Genomic DNA, 22,928 nt, shown 5'->3' on the forward strand with positions numbered 1-22,928 from the left:
CCCTCTATATTGTTAGCATTGTGTACATTTTGCAAGCATTTGGATATGTCAAATGTTTATGAATTATTGTAATATAATTATAATTTGTCCTTGTAAACCTCTGCATCTGGTCTGATTGAAAACTGACAATATACACAACTTTGGCAATAATGTTGTGATGACAAAAACTGTGTATGCAGGCTAAATTTGTATAATCTCAAATCTATCTACATAAACTACATCACAGTTTGTCATACATGATGGATTAAGGTTCTCACTGCCTGATGTAAAGGGCCAACATCATAGTGAAGTTTGAGTTGTCGTGGTGTAATGTGGCCACATTAAGCTTTGGATTAATTTCATCTCAAGAGGATGGACCAGTTACAATTTGTGGAATTGGATAATACATAATTCTGGAGCAGCTCCTCGTGACTTAATGGTTTTATTCTATACATTCACATGATGACGTCAGTCTTTCAATAAAATTTTATTATTTAAAGCTGTGTCTGGGATTTTTGACCTCTTCTGGTTTGTACATGTCATATAATGATGTTAATAAGCCCATATTTCAGTGAAAGTGAGTCAATATCTGCCTGTAACCAAAAACAGCAGGCCATAATCCATATTTAAAATGTATGAATGTTACCGTAATACATTTTTTATTAAAGTTTGTGTAGTAACTCCTGATATTGTGCCCCTGATATTGGCCTATAATTAACATGGCAACACATCAAGTAACAATGTTAAAAGACTTAAAGCCTGCAAAGATTTACCGACATGGATGGCTTGCTACGTGTTGAAAGAAAGAGAGAAAAATAACTATATATATATCAAGGCAGTAGGTTCAGAGAATGATAGGTCAGTTAGTTTACTTAACTTTCAGGAATATAAAATGTTTTTTTAACCCACTTTAGAAACAGAAAAACACAATAAAAACTCATGTATGACTGTTAAGAAAGGAAATCCAAAAATGCCATCAGTAAAGGTTTTCCCATATGCAAATAATGAAGGTATCCCCATAAACATATGCATGAAACAAAACAACTAAGCTTAGATAACTGGTCTGTTTTAGAACCACAAGAAGTTAGCACACAGACTCTGTGTTTTCCCACTGATGGCTCAGCGGTTGCCCATAGCGACAATGACAGTAAACAGGCAGCAATGACAGCAAGCGACAACACTACGGACCACAGGAAATGCCTTTTTGTCATCCTATGTTTCACTTCCCTTTCTGGGTGAGAGCTTCAGTTGGTTGCGGGCCATAATTATGGGAATCCAAAACAAAGCATCAACTCAGGCGCTATTTTCAGACTTTAATATCAACATACTGACACACACTGAATACACTCACTTTTTTTTTGTTATTGTAAGGCAAGTTTTGGTTTCACACTTGGTACTCTGGTTATCGTGAATTATCAACAGCTGAAGAAATAAATGGGTTTAGCTGGTTTATCTTTTTGTAATGTTTGTTTGAAACTTTGGAAAGCACCAATATCACATATAACAGTGGCAGCTGTAATGACTTAAGAAATGGGGGAGGTGAACATATTTTACTAAATGGACATGCAGTTGCTTCACTCCCCCCCCCCCCCCCCCCCGGTAGCTGTCTTTGCTCAACACTTATGTTTAATTTCTTCCCCGCATGCACGTAGCAATTCATCCATTATGACTGAAGGGAAGACGCACTTGATTTAAGGACAAAATGTTTGGGTACAGGCTGTTTTCAGTTCGACCCTCCTCCCCTGTATAGTGTGCAACATTCCTGCTTTGTGGCATGTGCCTCACAGTTGACTCATCTCACAGGAGTGCGAGGTTAAACTAGCTGGAGAGTTTTTGCACTCTGTTGTGATTGGAGACATTTATGTCCTTAAGGCTTCCCTTCCATCCCCCTCTTCCTTTCTCACATCACACATTTGTGTTTCCTCTGCTTAAATTCAAGACAGTCTGGATGTGGATTGAGCTAGCTGAAAGTCTTCCCTTCTTCAGGCCACAGTAAAGTGAGAATGATGTCATGGCCTATATTGTATGTCAGCCAAATCCCATTGAAGCAATAAACACATAAAACTCTTATCACAAAAATCATTATAGCTCAGCAAAAGACCTTATTACATTTTAAAAGTTACACTTTTAGGGCACGCCATAACATGTTAGGCTCTGTCAAGGTGAAAGGCAATTTGACCACAGAGCTATGTATCATTACCTATTTTCAGTCTGCTTTGTAAACATTTGTTTCACAACAAAACAACCCCAGAGTGTCTCTGCTGTGCACTTTCAACACACCTCTTTGTCAGTTTAGATGCCTGTTGTCTGTCAATAATGATCCTACTTTTTTAATATTACACTGCAGTGTTGACCACTCTGAGTCACCAAACCAACAAATAGAAAGGATTTCCCAAAGTGATGGTAATCATCATTGCTTTTTAAAATGCACTTCAACTTTTGAGTTGAGGGAGAAAAAAAACCCTCATCAAGTGAAACAAAAACTGACATGTCAAGGGATCTCCATCTGGTGTTGTCTTCCTGGTAGACTGGTGTTTTGTTTCTCAGCATGTGGAAATTTACTGGACTTCAGATTTCTATACAGTGATTAACTTTTATGGTTAGCCTTTGCTCTCGGCGCATTGAACACTATGTACCTCCGACTAATAAAAACAAAGAATAAACTTTTATGGCCCCCAGGCAGATATTTACTTATTATCTTGTTATTTGTCAACTCTCAGGTGAAGAGGCAAAATAGAAGTCTAATCAAACACTAACCTCATGGAAAATTTGGCATATTCTTTATTTACTGACACACGAGTATTCGAATCAAACTCCCCAAATTTGGAAACTTTTGTATCAATTAATCAAGTGTTATATGGCATAATTAGTTTAAATATTTAATCAAAAATCATAGATGGAGGGCCAAAGTAACAGTGAGGACGGTGGGATGCTCAGATTCAGTTTTTAACTTGCTCTACACCGCGTGCCCGCGTACGTGCAACGTTTGTTCAGAAATGTCCCGAATGTGCGCGAGCCCCGTTCTGAAGGGGGTGGGGGGGAAGGGTGGATGACGTCCACAGTTCTGGCAGGAAGCCAAAAGGGGCGGTCGCCTGACGTCAGTAGATCTCATTCACAAGTACGAGCCGTATATATAAGCTCTTCGAGGCGCTCATAAGTAGAAGCTACTTACGAAAAAGTTCATTAATTAAACTTTTTAAGAGGCAAACTTAACGAATACACTCAAGAAGAAGAAGAAAGGACAAGCTTCAAGAGTCTTACAACTTTTGTCAGTGTGATTTTTTCCCCCACATCTAACAAGCTACCCGGAACAAAGGACTCACCGTTTTGAATTAATCTGTAACTGGGATACGATTTTTTTGGTCCTCCAACCACTTTGACGTGTGTTCACCTGTCGCACAAGCTTTATGTATTTGGATTTAACCTTCTACTTCAGCCGTCCTACTATGGTCATAATGGAGGTCCCGACCATCGACTGTGCGTCCCTCCGCGGCTCGTTGGAGGGCGACGTCCCCAGCTGCCTGGTGCTGGACTGCCGCTCCTTCCTCTCCTTCAACTCGTCCCACATATCGGGCTCCACCAACGTGCGCTTTAGCACCATTGTCCGCAGGAGGGCCAGGGGAGGTCTAGGACTTGAGCACATTGTCCCCAACGAGGACACAAGAAGCAGGCTTATTTCAGGAGAGTATGAGTCGGTAGTGCTGCTTGATGACCGCAGTTTGGATTTAAGCCAGGCGAAGAAGGACGGGACTTTGGTGCTTGCTGTCACGGCTCTGTGTCGCGATCCATGTGGAGCCAGGGTCTTTATTCTGAAAGGTAAGGGGAAAACAAGCGTGTTTTAAAAAGTCTAAAGTACAATTGTTTGACTGTATCTTAACAACGGGGCAACAAATGTGGTTTACAGCTGTCACCACACCAGCTGGCTCTGGAGTAAACAATGTTCCAAAATAGACCCACGAGCAGTCCTCACCTTTTAGTAGACCCATATTTAAACAGGGATGTGCCTCTGCTGTCCGATAATCTAACCACTCTATCTTTTCTTCCATTTTTAGGTGGTTTTGAAACATTTTCCTCAGAGTATCCAGAGATGTGTACCAAACCCTCCCCTCCACAGGGGCTTAGTTTGCCCCTAAGCTCGAGCCATCCAGGAAGCGCAGATCCAAGCTGTAGTCCATGCAATACTCCTCTATATGACCAGGTATGTATCTTATAAATCATCATAGGAAATGCAAAACATGTTCTGTTGTTTCAGTTTTTGTTTCTGTTTGCAGTCGACTTCATTTTGTTTATTTGTTTCTGTTTAGGGAGGCCCTGTGGAGATCTTACCTTTCCTGTACCTTGGCAGTGCTTACCATGCTTCAAGAAAAGACATGCTGGACATGTTAGGTATCACTGCTCTAATCAACGTCTCTGCCAACTGCCCCAACCACTTTGAAGACTCCTTCCAGTATAAGAGCATCCCTGTTGAGGACAACCACAAAGCCGATATCAGCTCGTGGTTCAACGAGGCAATCGAGTTTATCGGTAAGCACAGACACCTTTTTATTTACTGCCTCAACGGCCTGAACAGCCAAATGTGAGCGCCTATCACAGCTGTCACCTCCGAAGCCAGTTGAAGAAACACAAACACCCAACCCCCCCTCCTTCCTTCACTTCCCCCTTTTGAGTCCTGGATTTAAATTTTAAAAAGTTCCCTCCAAAACTGACCAGCTGGCTTGGCACAGGCTCCCCACTCCACCACAATAGTGGCTACATCATTGCCACCTCCCAGGCGTAGAAAAAGGGATGCCCCCTCTTAATGAGTTGCGCGGCACTGGCCTCAAACTGGTTCTGTAGTGGGGAGGCTGGCCAGGCATGAAAAGCTTCCCCTCCACGCCGCTCTTTGTTCTGGCCTAACAAAAGGCAATTTCTCCTCATTCACTGTCGGCCTTCCTCCCAGATCAATACCCCCAGCAGGAGTCTGTTCCCCTCTTTTGTCCATCCAGACTGCCTCCTTTGGGGATAACCCCCACAAGCTCACACCCTGCACCCCTATTAGCTCTATTCCTGTGTTTTAATGAGCGCTCTTGAATTTAAATAGCAACTGAAAGTGTTGCAAAGACCTTTGTTTTTTTGCCTCCCTGTGACGGGCATATTCAGTTAAACCTTTTGTAAAGTCATTTCACCACCTGATACATGTTTACAGTGCTCTAATGTTTGTTTTTTCTTCTATTTCCCCTCCAGATTCTGTAAGAAATAAAGGAGGTCGAGTTTTTGTGCACTGTCAAGCTGGCATCTCCCGCTCCGCCACAATTTGCCTGGCCTACCTCATGAGGACAAACCGCGTTAAGCTGGACGAGGCATTTGAGTTCGTCAAGCAGCGCCGCAGCATAATCTCCCCAAACTTCAGCTTTATGGGTCAGCTCCTCCAGTTCGAGTCACAGGTCCTGGCAACGTCGACCTGCTCCTCAGAGGCTGGCAGCCCGGCCATGGGCAACAGCAGCACTGTCTTTAACTTCCCAGTCTCCATCCCTGTACACACCTCTGCTGGTCAGCTCTCGTTCCTCCACAGTCCCATCACCACCTCTCCAAGCTGCTGAGAAGGAGAATCTAACACAGACTTTATTTGAACTTGAACCGCACCAGAACACTATGCTGATCATAAACCATTCAATGGTTCAGTGGTGATATTGGTATCACCGTATATTATGGGAGCTGTTGTTAGGGTCAGATCATTTGACCCTGCCAGGGAAATTTCTGAACGTTAGTTTCGTCATTTCAATGGGAGATGTAAAACTACCACCAGGCAGTATTCTAGTTTTACCTCCTAAATGTGAAATTCATCCACACATTTAGATGGCTTTAGGAATGGCTGAAAAAGAAGTAGAGTTTATTCCCGAAGTTTGAAGTACCTGAATGTTCTTTATTCTAAAGGACGTTTTATTTATGAAGGCAACTGCTGTCGATAATCAGAATCATTAAGAAGCAAACAAAGAGTAGAGGGCCTACAGTTGTCTCAGGAAAGTTAACTTAACCCCTCTAATGTCCACTCTGCTTTCTGTAGTGGTTTAAGAAAGCAATCTATGGCGTGAAGATTACCCCTTCATGTCACGATCAATGAATGTATCCCCCTGTTTTCAGAGCAGATGTAACACAGATCCTCATGTTCACTTTGAGAGTTGAATGGGTTGCAAAATCAGAAGCAAAAACCTGCCTTTCAAGACATCATGGAACCTTGACGATCCTGACACTCTGGGGAAACGGACCATTAAATACCTCATGTTTCTGTACTGTGTGCTGCAGTGCTGAGATGACAGAACCCTGCAACTAAAAAGTGGGAAATGTGGTCTTCAGCAGCTGCATTCTGACATATTTATTGAACTAAAGTAATATATTTCTTTATCATATCTATTTTTTGCATAATGTTTGTTTATATGTTGTTTTTATACTGTTGAATAAATCGCATTTGACTTTCGTAAACAGTTTGACATTTTCTCTCTTTTCTTCATCAATTTAATAGAACACATTTAACTGGGTGATGAATGTGACATTTTTACTATTAATACCTGTTACTCACCATTCGTAGCTGGTAAATAATAAATAGAACAGGTTCATCTTTGCTTATAAAATTTAATCTTTTGCTGATAAAACAACCACTTCAACATCTAAATACAGACAATCCATGAGCTGACCCCCTCCCAAAATCAAAGGCCCCATGAAGGATTTATTAAAGTTACTTTAAACCTTTAAAAGCAGCTTCTACAGGTATTTAAATTGACTCTATAGAATAATCAATCGTGATAGTCTTATTTATGCTTCTAAGTCAGGAATTTAAGTATTCATTTCTGTGTTTCATAACCAGCTAAAGTCTCCTCACAGAGCTTTTAAGAACAAGTCAGTATTTGAGTATTTGGCCTGCCATATGAAACATGTTTTGCCAGCAGCTAAACATTGTTTTGACCACTGATGTTTATAGATTCATCCCCTGCTAACTTGTTTGATTCAACATGTCAGAAACATGTTTTTTAAGGTGGCCTTCACTACTTCCTCAACCTAAGTTAAGCTTGAAGGTGCTAAGTCCTCCGCTTTCATGCTATTACAACAAAACCTTGATTTTAATATTATCAAAATAGCTACCCATTTCCATGACTGCTTTGGCTCTTGCTAAAACTATTTATATCTTATCAAAATGGTATCTCAGTATTTCTACAATAATTCAGATATAAAAATAATGGCAGAGGACAAACATTAAAATGACAACTTTGAAAACCATACGTGAAACCAGTTCATTGGCATGTTTCACTGTTCCCATCTTTCCACGTTTCTCTCCATGTAAAGGAATCCTATCATATATTTGGATATAAAATTAGCCCTTTCAGTGGCATGATGTCATGGCGTGGGCCATTGTTTGGGTCACACTCCCTCTCTGTGAACGCGTGTGAGATCAGGGCAGCAGCAGGAGGCCCAAAGAATCAGCCAAGGAGCACCTCCCTCTGCGGCCACAATAGGAGCAGCTGCGAGGCGTTTGGGAAAAGTACGACAACTAAAGAGCATTCAGGGCTCAGTCAGGCAGCGGCCTTGTGTCCCCTGCCTCACACACCAATGAGGAGGTGGAGACAGAGACGGCCGTGAAAGGGAAAGGAATATGTTGGGTTTGCAAATTAGCCAAAACATTGGCTGTGACCTTCAGAGGGCTGTGAGAAAAAAAGAAGACTTCCTCCTGACCTGATTATGAAGATGATCCCACAAGGCTAACCTTTCATAATAAGGGCCTTTCATAAGAAAATAAAGTTTGGCCATCTAATTTAATGTCTATTTCACTTTAAGACATGGACTCTAATAATTGACAGAATGTATTTCTGGACTGACATCCATCTCTTATCTGAGACAGCAATGCAAATGTTTGTGTGTGAAAGAAAACATCACTGTGACGTTGCCTCTGTGGTGAAAGCTTCATTCATTACCTCACCAGCTTCCTTAGACAAGCTGTGGTTTGGGTGACATATGTGCCCACCCCTCCCCTCACCACTATAGCAATCCATCAGCCTTTGTGTCTTCAGATTTCCTGTTGTCAGGAGGGAGGCTGAGAGCGGTGGGTGTGTTTGTGTCTGCGTGTGTGTGAAAGTCGTTAGGTGTCTTTTATGATCTGATGAGGGTGCTTTGGAGGGAAAGGCCCTCAGTCAACTGTCGGGTCAGGAACATTAAAGTGTCGGGACTTTAAGTATGTGTGAGACTGTCTGTGTGTGGTGTGACACAATGTCAAGGTGTTATCAAAATTTGTCCAGACCCTGAACCAAGACATTTAAGTTTAGATGATAAATACAGAAATTAAAGACAGGAAACATTTACCCGGATGTATTTGATATACAGTATCATGATATGCTCTTTTTTTTGTATTAGTCAAACAGAAATGACACTGATGTCACAATGCTGTCAATTTGCTGTTCCATTTAACAGCTGAGCTCTGACTCAACATCAAAGTCATTTTAATTAACACCATCCTAAGAAAACAAAGGTTATATAATGTGTTAAACTCTTCTGGCATGACAGGAAGGGACATAATCCCACTCCTCCCTTTTAACACTGTTCACTTTGGATCAAATACAGCAGGGTGGGTTTTGTTCTTATGTAAGACTCGTGACTTTATGCAACCAGGTGACACATACCTACATCTTCGAAGAATGAGGCTGGCACATTTGGATGGCTGTCTAAAAAAATTAATCAAAACTTTGACATAAATGTGACAATAGGACTATAATTTGCTGTCAGCCTGCTCAGAATGTCACACTTAAGGAATATGAAATCATCGTCATTTATGAAATCCAAACAATATGACACCCTAAACTCAAGCTTTGTGCGCCCTTTCCCCTTCTTATGCTTGAGGTGTTATGATGATTTTGGTATGAGACCTATGATATGGACTGACCCATATCTAAAGTACAGTATACATGTAAAAGTAAGTGTTTTGTCAGGGGATGCTTTTAGATTTGGGTTAAAAAAAAATTGTAGTATTCTGATCAGGTGAAAGATTGAAGTGCAGATGTCTGTGGTCACTCACCGAGCAGACAGCTGTAACTGAAAAAAGGAAAACAGTTCCCTTCTTTCTACTATTCAAACTCCATGTTGTTACCTGTAGCTTGTCAATGCAAGTTTCATTTTAGATCACAACAATTTGATCAATTTAGGGAAAAGAGACTAAAAACATGCTGAATCATGTTCTCTTTGAAATTGCTAACTTGTATGTGTAGTTTCAGTCTTAAAAGCAGAATGACTGCTGTTGTAAAGAGGGAATTGCACACAGGTAAAACAACACTTTAATGAGGAACTTAAACATTTAGCATGAAGCCTTTTCACCCAGATCACGAATAAGTCCTTCTGATGCTCACTAATTCTAGTTGTTAATGAGACATTTTGATTCTAAGCTCCTGTGAGGAATTTTTATTGTGATGCCTCTTTATGAGCTTCACAAGCAATTCAATCCATTGGGAAGAATATTGATTATTTCCAGAGTTCTTATGTAAGGGATAATGCTTTCTCCTCACGGAACCAGTCCTTAACACCGCCAAAGCCCATGCAGCAGTTTCTTTGTGTATTTTTTCTTCTGTTTAATCAGTGTCTTTCACTTAGCTCCTTCTTTATAAACTATATATAATTCCAGACTCATTTCCAGGGATTGGTTTGAGGTGACGTGTGTGATCTGGTTTTCCTTGGCATTGCTCTTGCTGTTCAGAATTAATAACCATCGTGATAGGGTAGGTTTCAGACACGATAATGAACAGCCCGCTGTGGAAACAGCCTTCTCAAAATGTTCTTAGATTCATTGTGAGCTGCGTTGACATTAAGACATTAAGAATAAACAAGGCTCCTGTCAGAAAACCTTATTTACACATCTTCAGGACAGGATCAAGGACACAAGGAGATATATATCATCCCACTTTGTCCAGAATCCACATAACCCAAAAGTCTCCATACTTACTGTCGCTATAAATAAAAAGCATTGCAGCCAAATTCCATTCAGAGGCTTCACTTTTAGGTCTTGGTATTTTATAAACGGTCAACCTAGTCTAATGTTTTAGACAAAAAGTCACATTTAGCAGTATTTTTTTCCTGCAAAAGAGCTGGAGAAAGAGTTTCCCGATGCAGATGTTGTTTTGTTTCTGCCTCATGCCAACATACAAAGACATTGCTAAGTTGTTAGTCATAAATGTCCAATTATTTGATTAAGTATGTCAGTTGCAGTTACATTTTACGGTCCATGTTCAGCAGTGTAGATAGCATCGGTATTCAGTTCCTGTGAAAATGTCATCAGTCAAACGTCTGAGCTCAGAAATGATAATTGATGATTAAGTACAAAATTGCATCAACTGACTTCTCAAATGGAGTAACTTTGACAAAGATAAACCAACATTTAACCGGAAATGCCTCCTCTTATTGCTACCATGACAACATGACAAAAGCAGACACACAACGTTTCTCAGAACAACCACAAGACCCACTAAACTTCACTTCCTGTGAGAGAGACATAAGCATGAACACAATTACAGTCTCATTAATGGAGGATGCTGGGTAATTACACCTCTCACACATCACCCTAACTTGACACTGGATTAAGTCTCTCTCTCACACACACACTCCTCTATTCTCACTAACACACCGTATCCTGAGTGAGGAGATCTAGTCCACACATTGATGTCACGTCTGAATACTCACCTGTAGTAAATCTGTAAGAGGATTAGGACTGTGACGGAGAGGCCTCTGTTACATCCCTCTGCTGTGGAGTTGTACAGGCTTGTTCTAACCTTTACATCAATGCTGAGTGAAGACGTAGGCGCACAGTCTGCTGAGCCAGATGCTAAACCGCATGCTGGTGCTGTTGCTACAGAGTCTACTAGGAGCTTTCCTGTTAAAGAGGGCAATGTGTCAGAGCAAAAACCTACTGCGGAAATGTCAAATCAGCCAAGAAATGCTGCAGGTACCGCGGGTAAAAAGAGCTGTGGAGACAGAAAATGACAGAACTCGTGATTTGAGTTATAAGCTAATTGCCTTTTATATACGTTTTTCTTTCACAGCTGATAGGAAAAAAGTTAGCTTGAAATAGTTTGTCTCCATTAAGGCCACCATCCTTACTTAGATTCAGCTCTCTTGGATATATCATTGTACTATTAAGGCTCCTTATTTAACTCTATGCATTTTATGAATGTGCTGCGCCAAGTTTACTAACTCTGTTTCAGCATTTCATTCAGAAACCACTGCCTTAGCAATATTTCATACATACCTGTGCAATCTAAATATCTCTTTCACATTTTACCCTTTCATTGAGTTTTTAGAAGAGAGAGGTTTTTTATTTTGAAGTGGCGTTGATGTAAGATAAGGTGCTTATCATCAGGTATCATAGCAAAGGACCCAAACAGACTGAGTTGATTCATAAAGAAGGCTGAGTCTGTTGAGGGCCTGAAGCTGGTCAGACTGGAAGAGGTGGCTGAGGCCACAGTACTGGCAAAACTGTTGACTACCTCAGACAGTGCCCCCCAGCCTCTACACAACACATTGGACTATCTGCAGAGCAACTTCGCCATCAGACTTATCCATCCCTGCTGTTTCAAAATGAAAAAAAGATACATTAGGTCTTTCTTATCTTGCTTAATCAGGCTTTATAACACATCTGCACATGCCAAACTGGACTCTGTAGTAATTATGTTGTGCATGAAACACTTTGTCTTCCCTACATCTGCCTGTATACTTGGTGATTTTCATTTATATACTCACAAACATTGATTGTGTTATGTGTGATATTACCTATCTGTAATGTGTCATAACACATTGAGCTGTTTCAGACTGCCATTGAGTTTGTGATGGCTGCAGGTGATGGCCCTGGCCATGATTCACACAAAGCCTGTGCCATGGCTAACTGGGGGGCAAACACCTATGATTTTACTCTTGGGGGTCGTTAGTCAGAAAGATTGACAACCACTAGCCTCAGGCAGGAATGGCTAGCTCCACTAAATGTAAATCAACTTTCCATACGCAACACGTCCAAGGGACAAGTCCATAAGCTATTGTAATTGTTTCTGATGTTTTCTCCAATTGTATTATTTTTGTGGGGAGAATTATGCATAACCAAAACCAAATAATCCACCTTGACTTTTGCTGAGCAACACTACTGTACCCAATCACAGAAATCTAGCACCAAAAAATATATTTACAAAAATATATACAGATAAATGGAAAAAAAACCCAGTGGACATCACAAAATCTTTCCCAGATTTGACTCTCTGTTGGCCATTCTTTCATGTTTGTAAAAGTATATATCATTAAAGTGCATTTCTAAAGTACCTGCTTCTTATGACCCCTGTCCACAGTGGAACAAAGATTTATTACCTGACATTTAGATACCAGAACTATCCCTTTGAGTTTCTAAATGGTAGAGGAGTTACTGTTTACTTTGTTTCCTGTTTTTTTTTCTATGTATCATGTGTTTTTTCTAATGCACCAATAACATCAAGACAATTCCCTTTCATGTGTAAAACTTTACGGTAAAAATCTCCCATACTGACTCTGAAGAAAAAGCACACACTTCTACATAATCTTAATTATTCATGACATTCCAACACAAAGGTCTATCAGAAACCCTACAAAAGAAGCCAGACAAGCTGCGTTTGCGTGACAGGAGCCGAGATAAGGCCAGATCTCTATCAGAGGTTGTATGGCTGGAATGTCATGCTTGGGACATTATGTATGGCTGAAGAAAAGGGGCTTTTCCTCGCCAGCAGGGCTCCCCTTCCTCTCACAACCCGGTCAGGAATGTGAAATGAAGGTGGAAGAGGAACTAAGTAGGCTGTAAAGGCATGTGCACAGCTGTATCATGTAGGGCATCTCTGCAGAAGTTGTATAACCTTTGTTTCTGAAGTTGTTCAGATAAGAAAGAGCCTGCATGTAAAAGAGGGCAGTAAACTTAACATGTGTTGCAAAGAGAAAAATAAGAGGCGCAAAGGGAACAGTTTTTGTGATCATCTGCAAAATCAGATCAAATATTTAAATCATAGCCACCAATAAGACACCATCCGTATCCTTACTGCTGTACTTACATCACTGAGTCCTAGCAGAGTCTGTACTTTTCCACTCACTGGAGGTACAGGGTTGTGTTCACAAGCAGAAGTGAGATCCTGTGTGGAGTATTCAAGGAATGTCTGGCATCCTGCCTTCTCCACCGACTGCACTCGGGGTGAATGATGTCACACCCAAAGAACATACAGACAAGCAGACATAAATCCCCTGAGCCCACGGCAGATGTGCACAACAGCTAAAAACATTAAAATGCCTTGCTGTATTTGTCTCTGTGTAAGCATTTTAATGGAGGTCATAGGTTTAAATCGGCAAAATAACATTATGGCTATGATGACAGATATAACACCTCTTGCACGCATAATTGCAAGCCTTGTTGACCTACTTTTATCAGTTATCGGTGACCACACAGCATCATCAACTTCTATCATGAAACCAAAATATGCATCACTGTGGTTAAACTCAAAGCAGAGATGGATGCTATGTCAACAGCGATGACAACAAACAAGTGAAAGAAAGTCTTAAGTCCTATTTAAGAGACTGGAAGGCCCTGAGCAAAAACAAGCGTGAGATACCGAGAGTCCAGAGCCTGACAGACCACAATGTCAAAGAGACTTTCTCACACGCTGTTGAAGGTGATCTCATGTGACTGAAAAATGACCACACTCTGATGCTTGAACTGGTGCAAGTTTTTTTTGCCGTTTAATTATGATAACAGAGACAAAGAGCTCCTTGTTTATTATCTGTAGTGATAAAAGTGTTTGTGTGTGTCAGGTTTAAACCTTTGAGTCAACGGAGCATACTGCATCGAAATCACGTACAGCATTGAATAAAATAGTTCATACATTTAAAAAAATCATTTAATAACAACCATAATTCCAAAAAATGTTTGACACTGTGTTAAATGTAGATAAAAACAAAATTCTTGCTTGGAAAATCATCTACACCACATATCTAATGGTGCAAAGACAACACATCAAATGTTAGAATTGATTAGATACATTGTTTAATGAACTATATATGCTCATGATACAATTGGTGCCAGCAACTTGTTTCAAAAAAAGTTAGGACATGCAAAGCCAAAAAATGAAATATTTGTATGATGCTAAAAAACAAAAAAACATCTAGTTCAATAATTTCAGAACAATGTTCCTCATGAAACTGCAAATCATTAGGGGATTTCATCATCTAAGGTATGTACAATGTCATTAATAGAGTATCTGGAAACATTTCTGTATGAAAGGGACAAGGTCAAGAACAAAATCTACATTACCATGATCTTTGAGCCTAGGCATCACTGCATTAAAAACAGACGTGAATCTGTAGTGGGAATCACAGCATTGGCTCAAACTAACCTCCAAATACCAATGTCTGTTCATTGCTGCATTCACAAATGCAGGTTAACTGTACCATGCAAAGAGGAAACTATATAAACATGATCCAGAAACGCTGGTCTCTAGGTCCAAGCCCAATTTAACATAGAGTGTGGGTCTAGACATTCTGTGTTTGTAAAAGCATCTTGAGATAATGTTTGTTGTGATTTGGCGCTATATAAATAAAGATTGATAGACTGGTTGATTGATTTAACATGGGTTGAGGTGAAAGGGAAAACTGTTCTTTAGTCTGAAATTGAATTATTTTTGGAAATCCTCCTCTGCTCTTAAGAGAAAAGGGACCACCCAGCTTGTTATCAGAGCACAGTTCAAAAGTCAGCATCTGTGATGGTATAGGGTTGCATTTTGTCCATGGCATGGGTAGCCTACACATCTGGCATCATTAATGCTGAACAATGTCCACAGGTTTTGGAGAAAGACATGCTGCCATCCAGAAACTATGTTTTTTTAGGGGAGCTAAACCACATTATGCATGTATTAAACAACAGCATGGCTATTCAAAAGAGCCCAGGTGTATAACTGGCCTACCTGCAACCCTGTCTTGACCCTACTGAAAACATTTGGTGTTTAAAGAAACAAAAACTATAACAAAGGAGACCATGAACTATGGGAATACATTTAAAACACATGAGGAAGATGTGATGAAACACAACGGTAAAAACCCTGTCCAAACTGTTTTGAAACACGTTGCTGGCATCAAAATTTAAATGAATATATATATTTTTTCAAAAAATAATACAAAAAAATGTTTAACATCTGAAATCTTGTCTTTGCACTATTTTCAATTAAATATGGGGTTCAAATGATTTGCAAACCACCAAAGCCTGTTTTCTGTGTAATCTATTTAATGGTCTATCTGAGTAAAGCTCTTCTCTAGTCGTTTTATGGGCAACAGCAGATGCAGACTAGAGTCTCAATGATAAGTATTAAACATCCACCAGGTATGGTGCATCACACACTGATGGCTCCATCGTGAGGAATCTATAGAGCATGTCTTTCTTTGAGTTAATTGAGAGTCAGCGCCATCTCATGGCTGATATCTTGTATTACCATCTATAAAGTTAACTATTTTTTGGGAATAGTACATACACACACTGTCTTCAGTTAAAACAGGTTGCTTTGGTATTTTATAAACATTTTTGTAAGTCCACTCAGGCAGCTCACAGCACTGCAGTATACACAATCATTTTTTCCTTTTTCACCTCACAGGTTCAGCAATCGTAGAACCTGATGAATAGAAGATAAATCTCAAAGTCTAAGTTAACAAAGAGGTTGAGAAATTAATTGATCAGCATGGGCGTAGAAAAATCGACAGTCTTTAGTCAAACACAGATAGCCTACACCAAACATGAGCGGGAACAGAGGATGTCCGACTAACCTGACCTTATGTTCACTCTGCTGATAGTGTACTTTCAAATCAGCCATTCAAATTTGAACTTCAGGCAAACAACCACTCTGGGTCCAACTGATGAAAAGTGCTGAGCTGGCTGGATAAGTTGAACAGTCTGGACTCTTAGGTCCATTATCTATTTGGGTGCAGGCCAGCAGGGGACATGGAGGGACACACACACACACACACAATTGTGCTTCATCATATTACTTGGCAGCTGGGCCAAGTGTTAGTGCGCCCTTATTGGTCAAGCTCAAGTGATTTTGATTCAAACTGTTAACTTGTGTGTTTGTGTGTATATGTGTGCATATATATTATTTTCTCTCACTATGACTTTTCTTACAATATACATATACAGTGGGGCAAAAAAGTATTTAGTCAGCCACTGATTTGCAAGTTCTCCTACTTAGAAAGAGGAGAGGTCTGTAATTTTCATTAGAAGTACACTTCAACTATGAGAGACAAAATGAGAAAAAAAATCCAGGAAATCACATTGTAGGATTTTTAAAGAATTTATTTGTAAATTATGGTGGAAAATAAGTATTTGGTCAACCACAAACAAGCAAGGGACCTGATGAATGACCTGCAGAGAGCTGGGACCAAAGTAAGAAAGGCTACCATCAGTAACGCACTACGCCGAGAGGGACTCAAATCCTGTAGCGCCAGGCGTGTCCCCCTACTTATGCCAGTACATGTCCAGGCCCGTCTGAAGTTTGCCAGAGAGCATATGGATGATCCAGAAGAGGATTGGGAGAATATCATGTGGTCAGATGAAACCAAAATAGAACTTTAGGTAAAAACTCAACTCGTCGTGTTTGGAGGAAGAAGAATGCTGAGTTGCATCCCAAGAACACCATACCTACTGTGAAGCATGGGGGTGGAAACCTCATGCTTTGAGGCTGTTTTTCTGCAAAGAGGACAGGACGACTGATCCGTGTTAAGGGAAGAATGAACGGGGACATGTATCGTGAGATTTTAAGCCGAAACCTCCTTCCATCAGTGGGAGCACTGAAGATGGAACGTGGCTGGGTCTTCCAGCATGACAATGATCCCAAACACACAGCTCGGGCAACGAAGGAGTGGCTCCGTAAAAAGCATTTCAAAAGTCCTGGGGTGGCTTAGCCAGTCTCCAGACCTCAACCCAATAGAAAATTTGTGGAGGGAGTTGAAAGTCTGTGTTGCCCAGCGACAGCCCCAAAACATCATTGCTCTAGAGGAGATCTGCATGGAGGAGTGGACCAAAATACCAGCTACAGTGTGTGCAAACCTGGTGAAGACTTACAGGAAATGTTTGACCTCTGTCATTGCCAACAAAGGTTATGTTACAAAGTATTGAGTTGAACTTTTGTTAGTGACCAAATACTTATTTCCACCATAATTTACAAATAAATTCTTTAAAAATCCTACAATGCAAAATCAGTCGCTGACTAAATACTTTTTTGCCCACTGTATATATATATTTATATTTTTGCCCTAAAATTATTTGTTATATAATACTGTCGATTTTGTTTAGTTTACTTGTCCTTTTTCTTTTTATGTGTGTATTGGTTACTTGTGAGTGTATCATAGGTTTGTATTGTAGGACCCCTTCGAAAATGAGATGATACATCTCAAGGGGTTATTCAAGATTTTTAGAAAACTTTTGACCACTAATGTTAATGGGTAACATTTCTAAGTAAAGAAACAACTACCTACCCTTAAATACTGGTGGCATTACTCTTATTTGTAGTATAAGCTGTAGAGTAGAAATGGGCAGTTTTTGCTGAAGACATTAAGAGTAAATAAAACAGCTGTAAAAATCACAAAGCAGCATTCTTAAATGGTCAGTCCTGCTAATATGGATCCACAGACATGGTGGTGAAAGATAGCACCATTATTTTAATTAGTCAGACACAAGCAACACTTTCATATGTGGCCTGCTTCATATTTTGACTTAAAACAGTAATGGCGGGTCAGAAAACCATGCACGACAAGAATACAAAGTAAGTGTTGTTCAAAATGCTGCAGCCAGAGTTTTAACACGAAAAAAGAAAACTGATCACATATCCCCTCTTCTTAAAACTCTGCACTGGCTCCCTGTTTCTATTAGAATTGATTTTAAAGTTCTTTTACTTGTTTTTAAAGCTCTTAACAGCCTTGCTCCTCCATACATCACTGATCTCCTGGCATTTTATGTTCCAACCTGAACACTGAGGTCCCTGAATTCTTCCCTTTTTAAATGTTCCTTGTGTGTCTCACACCACAAGCACTGGCCAGAGAGCATTCTGTTTTTACGCCCCGAAGCTTTGGAACTCTCTGCCTCTGGACATTAAAACGATGAGCTCTCTGGATGTTTTTAAAAGTAAACATAAGACTTATCTTTTTAATCATGCTTTTAATTTGGACCATTATTATTTTTATCATTATTTTAATCATTATTATTTGAATCATTGCTTTAACATTTATTTATCTTATTTAATTATGTATCTATGTATTTCTTGTATTCATCTGATCTTGTTAATGCTACCTTATTTTTATCTTTTCTTTCCACTTTTATTATTGATTTTATTTTTTTGTTAAGTATTTTATTTATAATCATGCCTTTTATAATTTTACCATCACTGTTGTTTTCTGTCTGTTATTCTGTGAAGCACTTTGGGCTCCATGTTTTTATGTATGAAAGGTATAAATAAATTTGACTTGTGTTGAGTTGTTTCTTTTATTTGCTTATCACCATTTGTTAATCTTGCCGCTTTTACTCAGCCTAGGTAAGCTCATTTGAACTCTGTGTTTACTGGAGCTGCCAATAAGGGATCATTCCTTTATCACCTAACGTCTTTCCACAGTGACAGGCCAACATGTTTGTAGATTGAGTGGCCTACATCCTGTTATATGCTTAGTAAGTGAAATGTAGGACACAAAACAAAAGTTTGTTTGAGTAAGTAACGGAAGGAAAATATGGAAGCATATATGTACCAAAATGAAAAGGCAAATTTGAAAATTAACTTGCAATAACCGAAATGCTTTTTAATTTTTTAAATATGTGCGCATTATTTGACTTATATAATTAATATTCAATAATCCTATATGCATTTTAATTTCAATCTTCAACAATGCTAATTATGTTACACAATTAAAATGAAAAAGAAAATGATATTTGCTTTTTAATTTTCAAAAATTCAAATCCTTCCTTCTTCATTTTAACTTTCATGTTCAAGCTTGCAGATTTTGTAACAGTGCAAGCATCCATAGAAAAAGCGAGTCATCAGAGAAACTATTTTCATACTTTTTGTTTGCAGAGCACGTTCTAACCACGCCTCACTTCCGGTTCGCGCTCACCTTTTCAAGGAAAGGAGTGCGTACGCCCAGTTTACCTTTTGTAGAGACGTCGTTGTGTGTGGGCCATAACAAAAGTCACGTGCCTTGGCGTGCAAATTTAACGGTCCGCTGTGGTAAAACGCACGCACGCACACACACACACACACACACACACACACACACACACACACACACACACACACACACAGAGTGCCAAGGTCCTTCCCCTTCCAAGTTGGATTTTATTGGACAGAATGAAGAGATAACAACAGCCACGTGCCGATGTTTACAAGTCCTTCAAATTTCTGGCGGGATTTGGTCACGGTACTAAAACACATTTTTCAGACATCCTGACCCTCAGTACCAGGACACGACTAAGAAGATGACAGTATAGAAAACGTTTGATTAGAGACCTCAGTTGTTTTATTACTTGTTTTCTGTATCTTCAGGGAAATAACATGGGAAATCAGCAGTCTTCAAACCTGAGCATCAGCTTCAATTTGCCTGTCACCAACAAAGAAAATAAACTTTACCATAATACCAAGGGTAAGCTACATTCTTTGTTTATTTAATTGTATTTTTAACAACTGTTACATTTTATTTGAGAAGAACAGAAAATGTTGCATGTAAATGCCCTTGAAGTTATTATACCTAGTGTATTAGAGAAATAACCTCCTGCATGCATAACGTTAATTAACTGCAAAACTAGATTATAAGTAATAATTTTCTAGATGGCTACACAATAATCCCTAAGAAATAATACAGATAATACTAATGTTAATATTAATGATAATGATAATGATAATAATAACACTGAAGAATAATATCTTTGTTTTTTTCAGACTAACTGTAGGCTGATATATTTTAGCAAACACATGAACTTGATTTGTTCACATATCTGACATGTTGCACTTCTGATCTATGCTATCACTTAAAAAAGCATTACACCATCTGATAAAAATTAGATGCTGTATTTGTTTCTGTAGACAGTCAGGAAGTGCCTGTCGCTTGTTCTGTGTGGTTTTGAGCCCTGTGAGGCTGACGGAGGTTCAGGGGCCTCTGATGATGTCATTGCTTTCCCAGACCCCTGTGGGGTGATGGGAAAAGAAACAAAATGGGTCTGAGAGCAGAAAAGGATATAACCCAAGAAAAGAAAACAAACTCCTTCAGAGTATAGTTTTCAAAATGTTGGATGGCGCCTTTCTATCTGTTTCTTCCTTCTATTTATTATTTTCGCCTGCTCAAAGGTTCATTGATGCATTATGCTAATATTCACTGACACTATAAACTTTATCTACCAAGTTTGAATCAAAAGAGGGAGGAGTGTGCGTGTGCGTGTGTGTGTGTGTGTGTGTGTGTGCGCGCGTGCGTGCGTGCGTGCGTGCGCGCGTGTGTGTGTGTGTGTATCACTATTTCATCCACCATTCTGGCACTCTTATTTTGTACTGTAGTTTCCAAGCAGTCTGGCACTTGATCAATAAAGTTTTATCATAATAAATACATTTAAATTGCACTATAGCAAAGTTTTTGCACTGTTTTAAACTGTATTTTATTATTTTTATTAGCTTACTTCTTATCTTTTTCTAGCTTTCCTATGTTTGTCTGTTGTTGTTGTTGCTAGGGTCTGAGAGAGAAACGCAATATCAAATCCTCAAAGTCTAGTGCATACTGCAGTTTATTTGACAACAAAGAAGACTTTGACTTTGAGACTTTGATATCATCTTATAAACAAAGTCTGTAAAGTATCTCAAAATAAAACAATAATGTAATAGGCCTACACTATAGTCCCTCAGGGGAATTGTAAATACAGAGTTTGAAGCGCTTCTCAAGCAGCACGTGATTACAAAGAATCTAACATAAATCTCTCTTAGCACTGATTACTTTAGTGTTATTTATATGAACTCTCAAAATGGTTTAAATGTATGATGACATGTTGGAAGTCATTTATTGGTACATACCAATAAGCACCACTAGGTGGCGCCACTACATTATGTTGATAATAAAAAGAAGAGGCGGACCATCAGGGAGCTCTGGCCTTTATGATCTGCCTTTGGCAGGTTCAGAGATGAGTTCATTGGATCACTGTAGCCAAGCTACACTAGAACTTTCATCCATTCCTCACTCTGCATTAGATCAGTTCATCTGACAGTGAACATTGTTTCTATTCAAATGCAAGTTGTCCAAATGTAAACTATGCATTGTGTCATGAGGCCGTGTTTACGCTGCAGTTCACTTGAATTTCTTGCTTATGTCTTGTTGCCTCTAGCGACAGGTGTGGTTGTGTAATGTCTGCTATGATCTGTTCCTGTATTTTAAGCTGCAGCGGGGCCCGTCTGTGAAGTGTGTGTGTGTGTCTCCTTGAGAGGACAGAGGACCTGATACCATCAGACTGATGAGTGGTTTGAAGGAGAATGAGAGTGGAGAAAGAGTCAGCCGTAAGGAGAGCAAAGTACTCAGGTCGCACAAAGATCTATCATCATGACGACTTCATCTGCTGTTGGCTGATTACATCTCAGTTATCTCAAGTTGCATAATGCTCTGAGGATCTGTTAGCACATCTGAATGTATGGAATTGAACAACAATGTGTGTGTGTGACCTTGACTATTTCTCTGACAAGTGATGAAGATCTTTGGGGCAGCAGAAGGGGAGGCTGTTAAACATTCAGTACGGTCTTAATTATGCAAGACTGCTTGACTGCGTGCATATGTGTTTTTCAGTGTGTGGGTGTGTTTTTGTGTGTCTTAGAAGAGTGAGAGACAGAAATGAGATGGAGAGACACATCTTTTTCAGATATTCACTGGAAGTATACAGGAAATAGTATTAATTATTCCTGAGGATAGGAAGTCGATCAGTCTTTATGCGTCACACTAGTCATAAATATTTAATGCTGATTTAAATTTCATGAACAGGTCATGGTAGGTGCTCAGGCTTTCTTCTTATTGATGGTTATTATTATTTTGGTGATGTGTTCCTTTTTTTATCGGCAACAGTGAGGACAGCAACAACAACAACCATGTGGGGGTCTATAAAGAAGCTCAAGGGACTGATTGTCGTAACATATTTAATCCAAACAAAATCTGAAGATGTCAAGTTGAAAAGGCAGAGAAAAGCAGCAAAATGACTTCTTACAAGCTAAAATCATCACTTATTACCAATGGTTTTAGCCACTAATATTATAGTTATTCCTTGAAGTTTAGATAAACTCTGCCCTAAATTCAGAAAGGCTTTCTATTCAGTGCAAGAAAATCTTTTTCAATCTTCTATTAACAGAGGAGAAGAGCAGCTCAGAGTCTCTCATCCGATCAAACCGGATCTGTTTGCAGCTTAAAGGCTGCCAGCAGACTCCAGATCCCCCTTATCGTAATTTCAACTTCCTCTTTTGAAGTTCCAGTTCAGTAATGCTTCCTCCCTTTGCTCCTTGCCTTGTCTTCCCTCTTTCAAAATGGAGAAAGAGTTCCTTTTATAACTGGGAAGCTTATGAAAAGAGGTAGAAAAGAAATAGCTGACAAAGGTTTAGCTTAAAAACACGTTGGTTTAAAACAAGATGGCGTCCGTTGCTCTGGAGCTCAGTCTCGTTATGAAGCATCGATTCAAACACAAAGAAAAAGAGTAGTTGTGGCTGTGGATGCTCAGCATATCTGCCTCTGTATTGCTTCCTCTTGTTAATAATCCTCTGGGATATTAGAAACACTTTAGTGAAGGAAGTTCTCATATTTACAAGTTCCAGAAATAGCCATGTCAGCCAGCACTCTCAGTATATCAGTGTCCTGTCTGAAGCTGGGGCCCCGTAGAAGTTTCCCACACGTGTCACAGGCCAATGTCATGA

General features: G+C 39.5%; 2 protein-coding genes across 2 annotated transcripts in view; both read left to right on the top strand.

The window, feature by feature from the left end:
* Positions 1-3,073: 3,073 nt before the first annotated feature.
* Positions 3,074-6,438, top strand: dusp1 (dual specificity phosphatase 1). The gene is made up of 4 exons (XM_034690480.1): positions 3,074-3,795; positions 4,032-4,177; positions 4,284-4,503; positions 5,203-6,438. The coding sequence occupies exons 1-4, from the start codon at positions 3,387-3,389 to the stop codon at positions 5,556-5,558; spliced, it is 1,131 nt and encodes a 376-aa protein (XP_034546371.1). The 5' UTR covers positions 3,074-3,386; the 3' UTR covers positions 5,559-6,438.
* Positions 6,439-19,311: 12,873 nt separating this feature from the next.
* Positions 19,312-22,928, top strand: part of neurl1b (neuralized E3 ubiquitin protein ligase 1B) — a 32,257-nt gene continuing 28,640 nt past the window's right edge. The window contains exons 1-2 of the mRNA XM_034690971.1: positions 19,312-19,425; positions 19,551-19,647. Of these exons, the coding sequence (XP_034546862.1) occupies positions 19,384-19,425; positions 19,551-19,647 (139 nt within the window). The 5' untranslated portion in view covers positions 19,312-19,383. The remainder of the gene's footprint in view (positions 19,426-19,550; positions 19,648-22,928) is intronic.

The sequence above is a fragment of the Notolabrus celidotus genome, chromosome 8, assembly GCF_009762535.1.
Source record: "Notolabrus celidotus isolate fNotCel1 chromosome 8, fNotCel1.pri, whole genome shotgun sequence".
Taxonomy (NCBI): domain Eukaryota; kingdom Metazoa; phylum Chordata; class Actinopteri; order Labriformes; family Labridae; genus Notolabrus; species Notolabrus celidotus.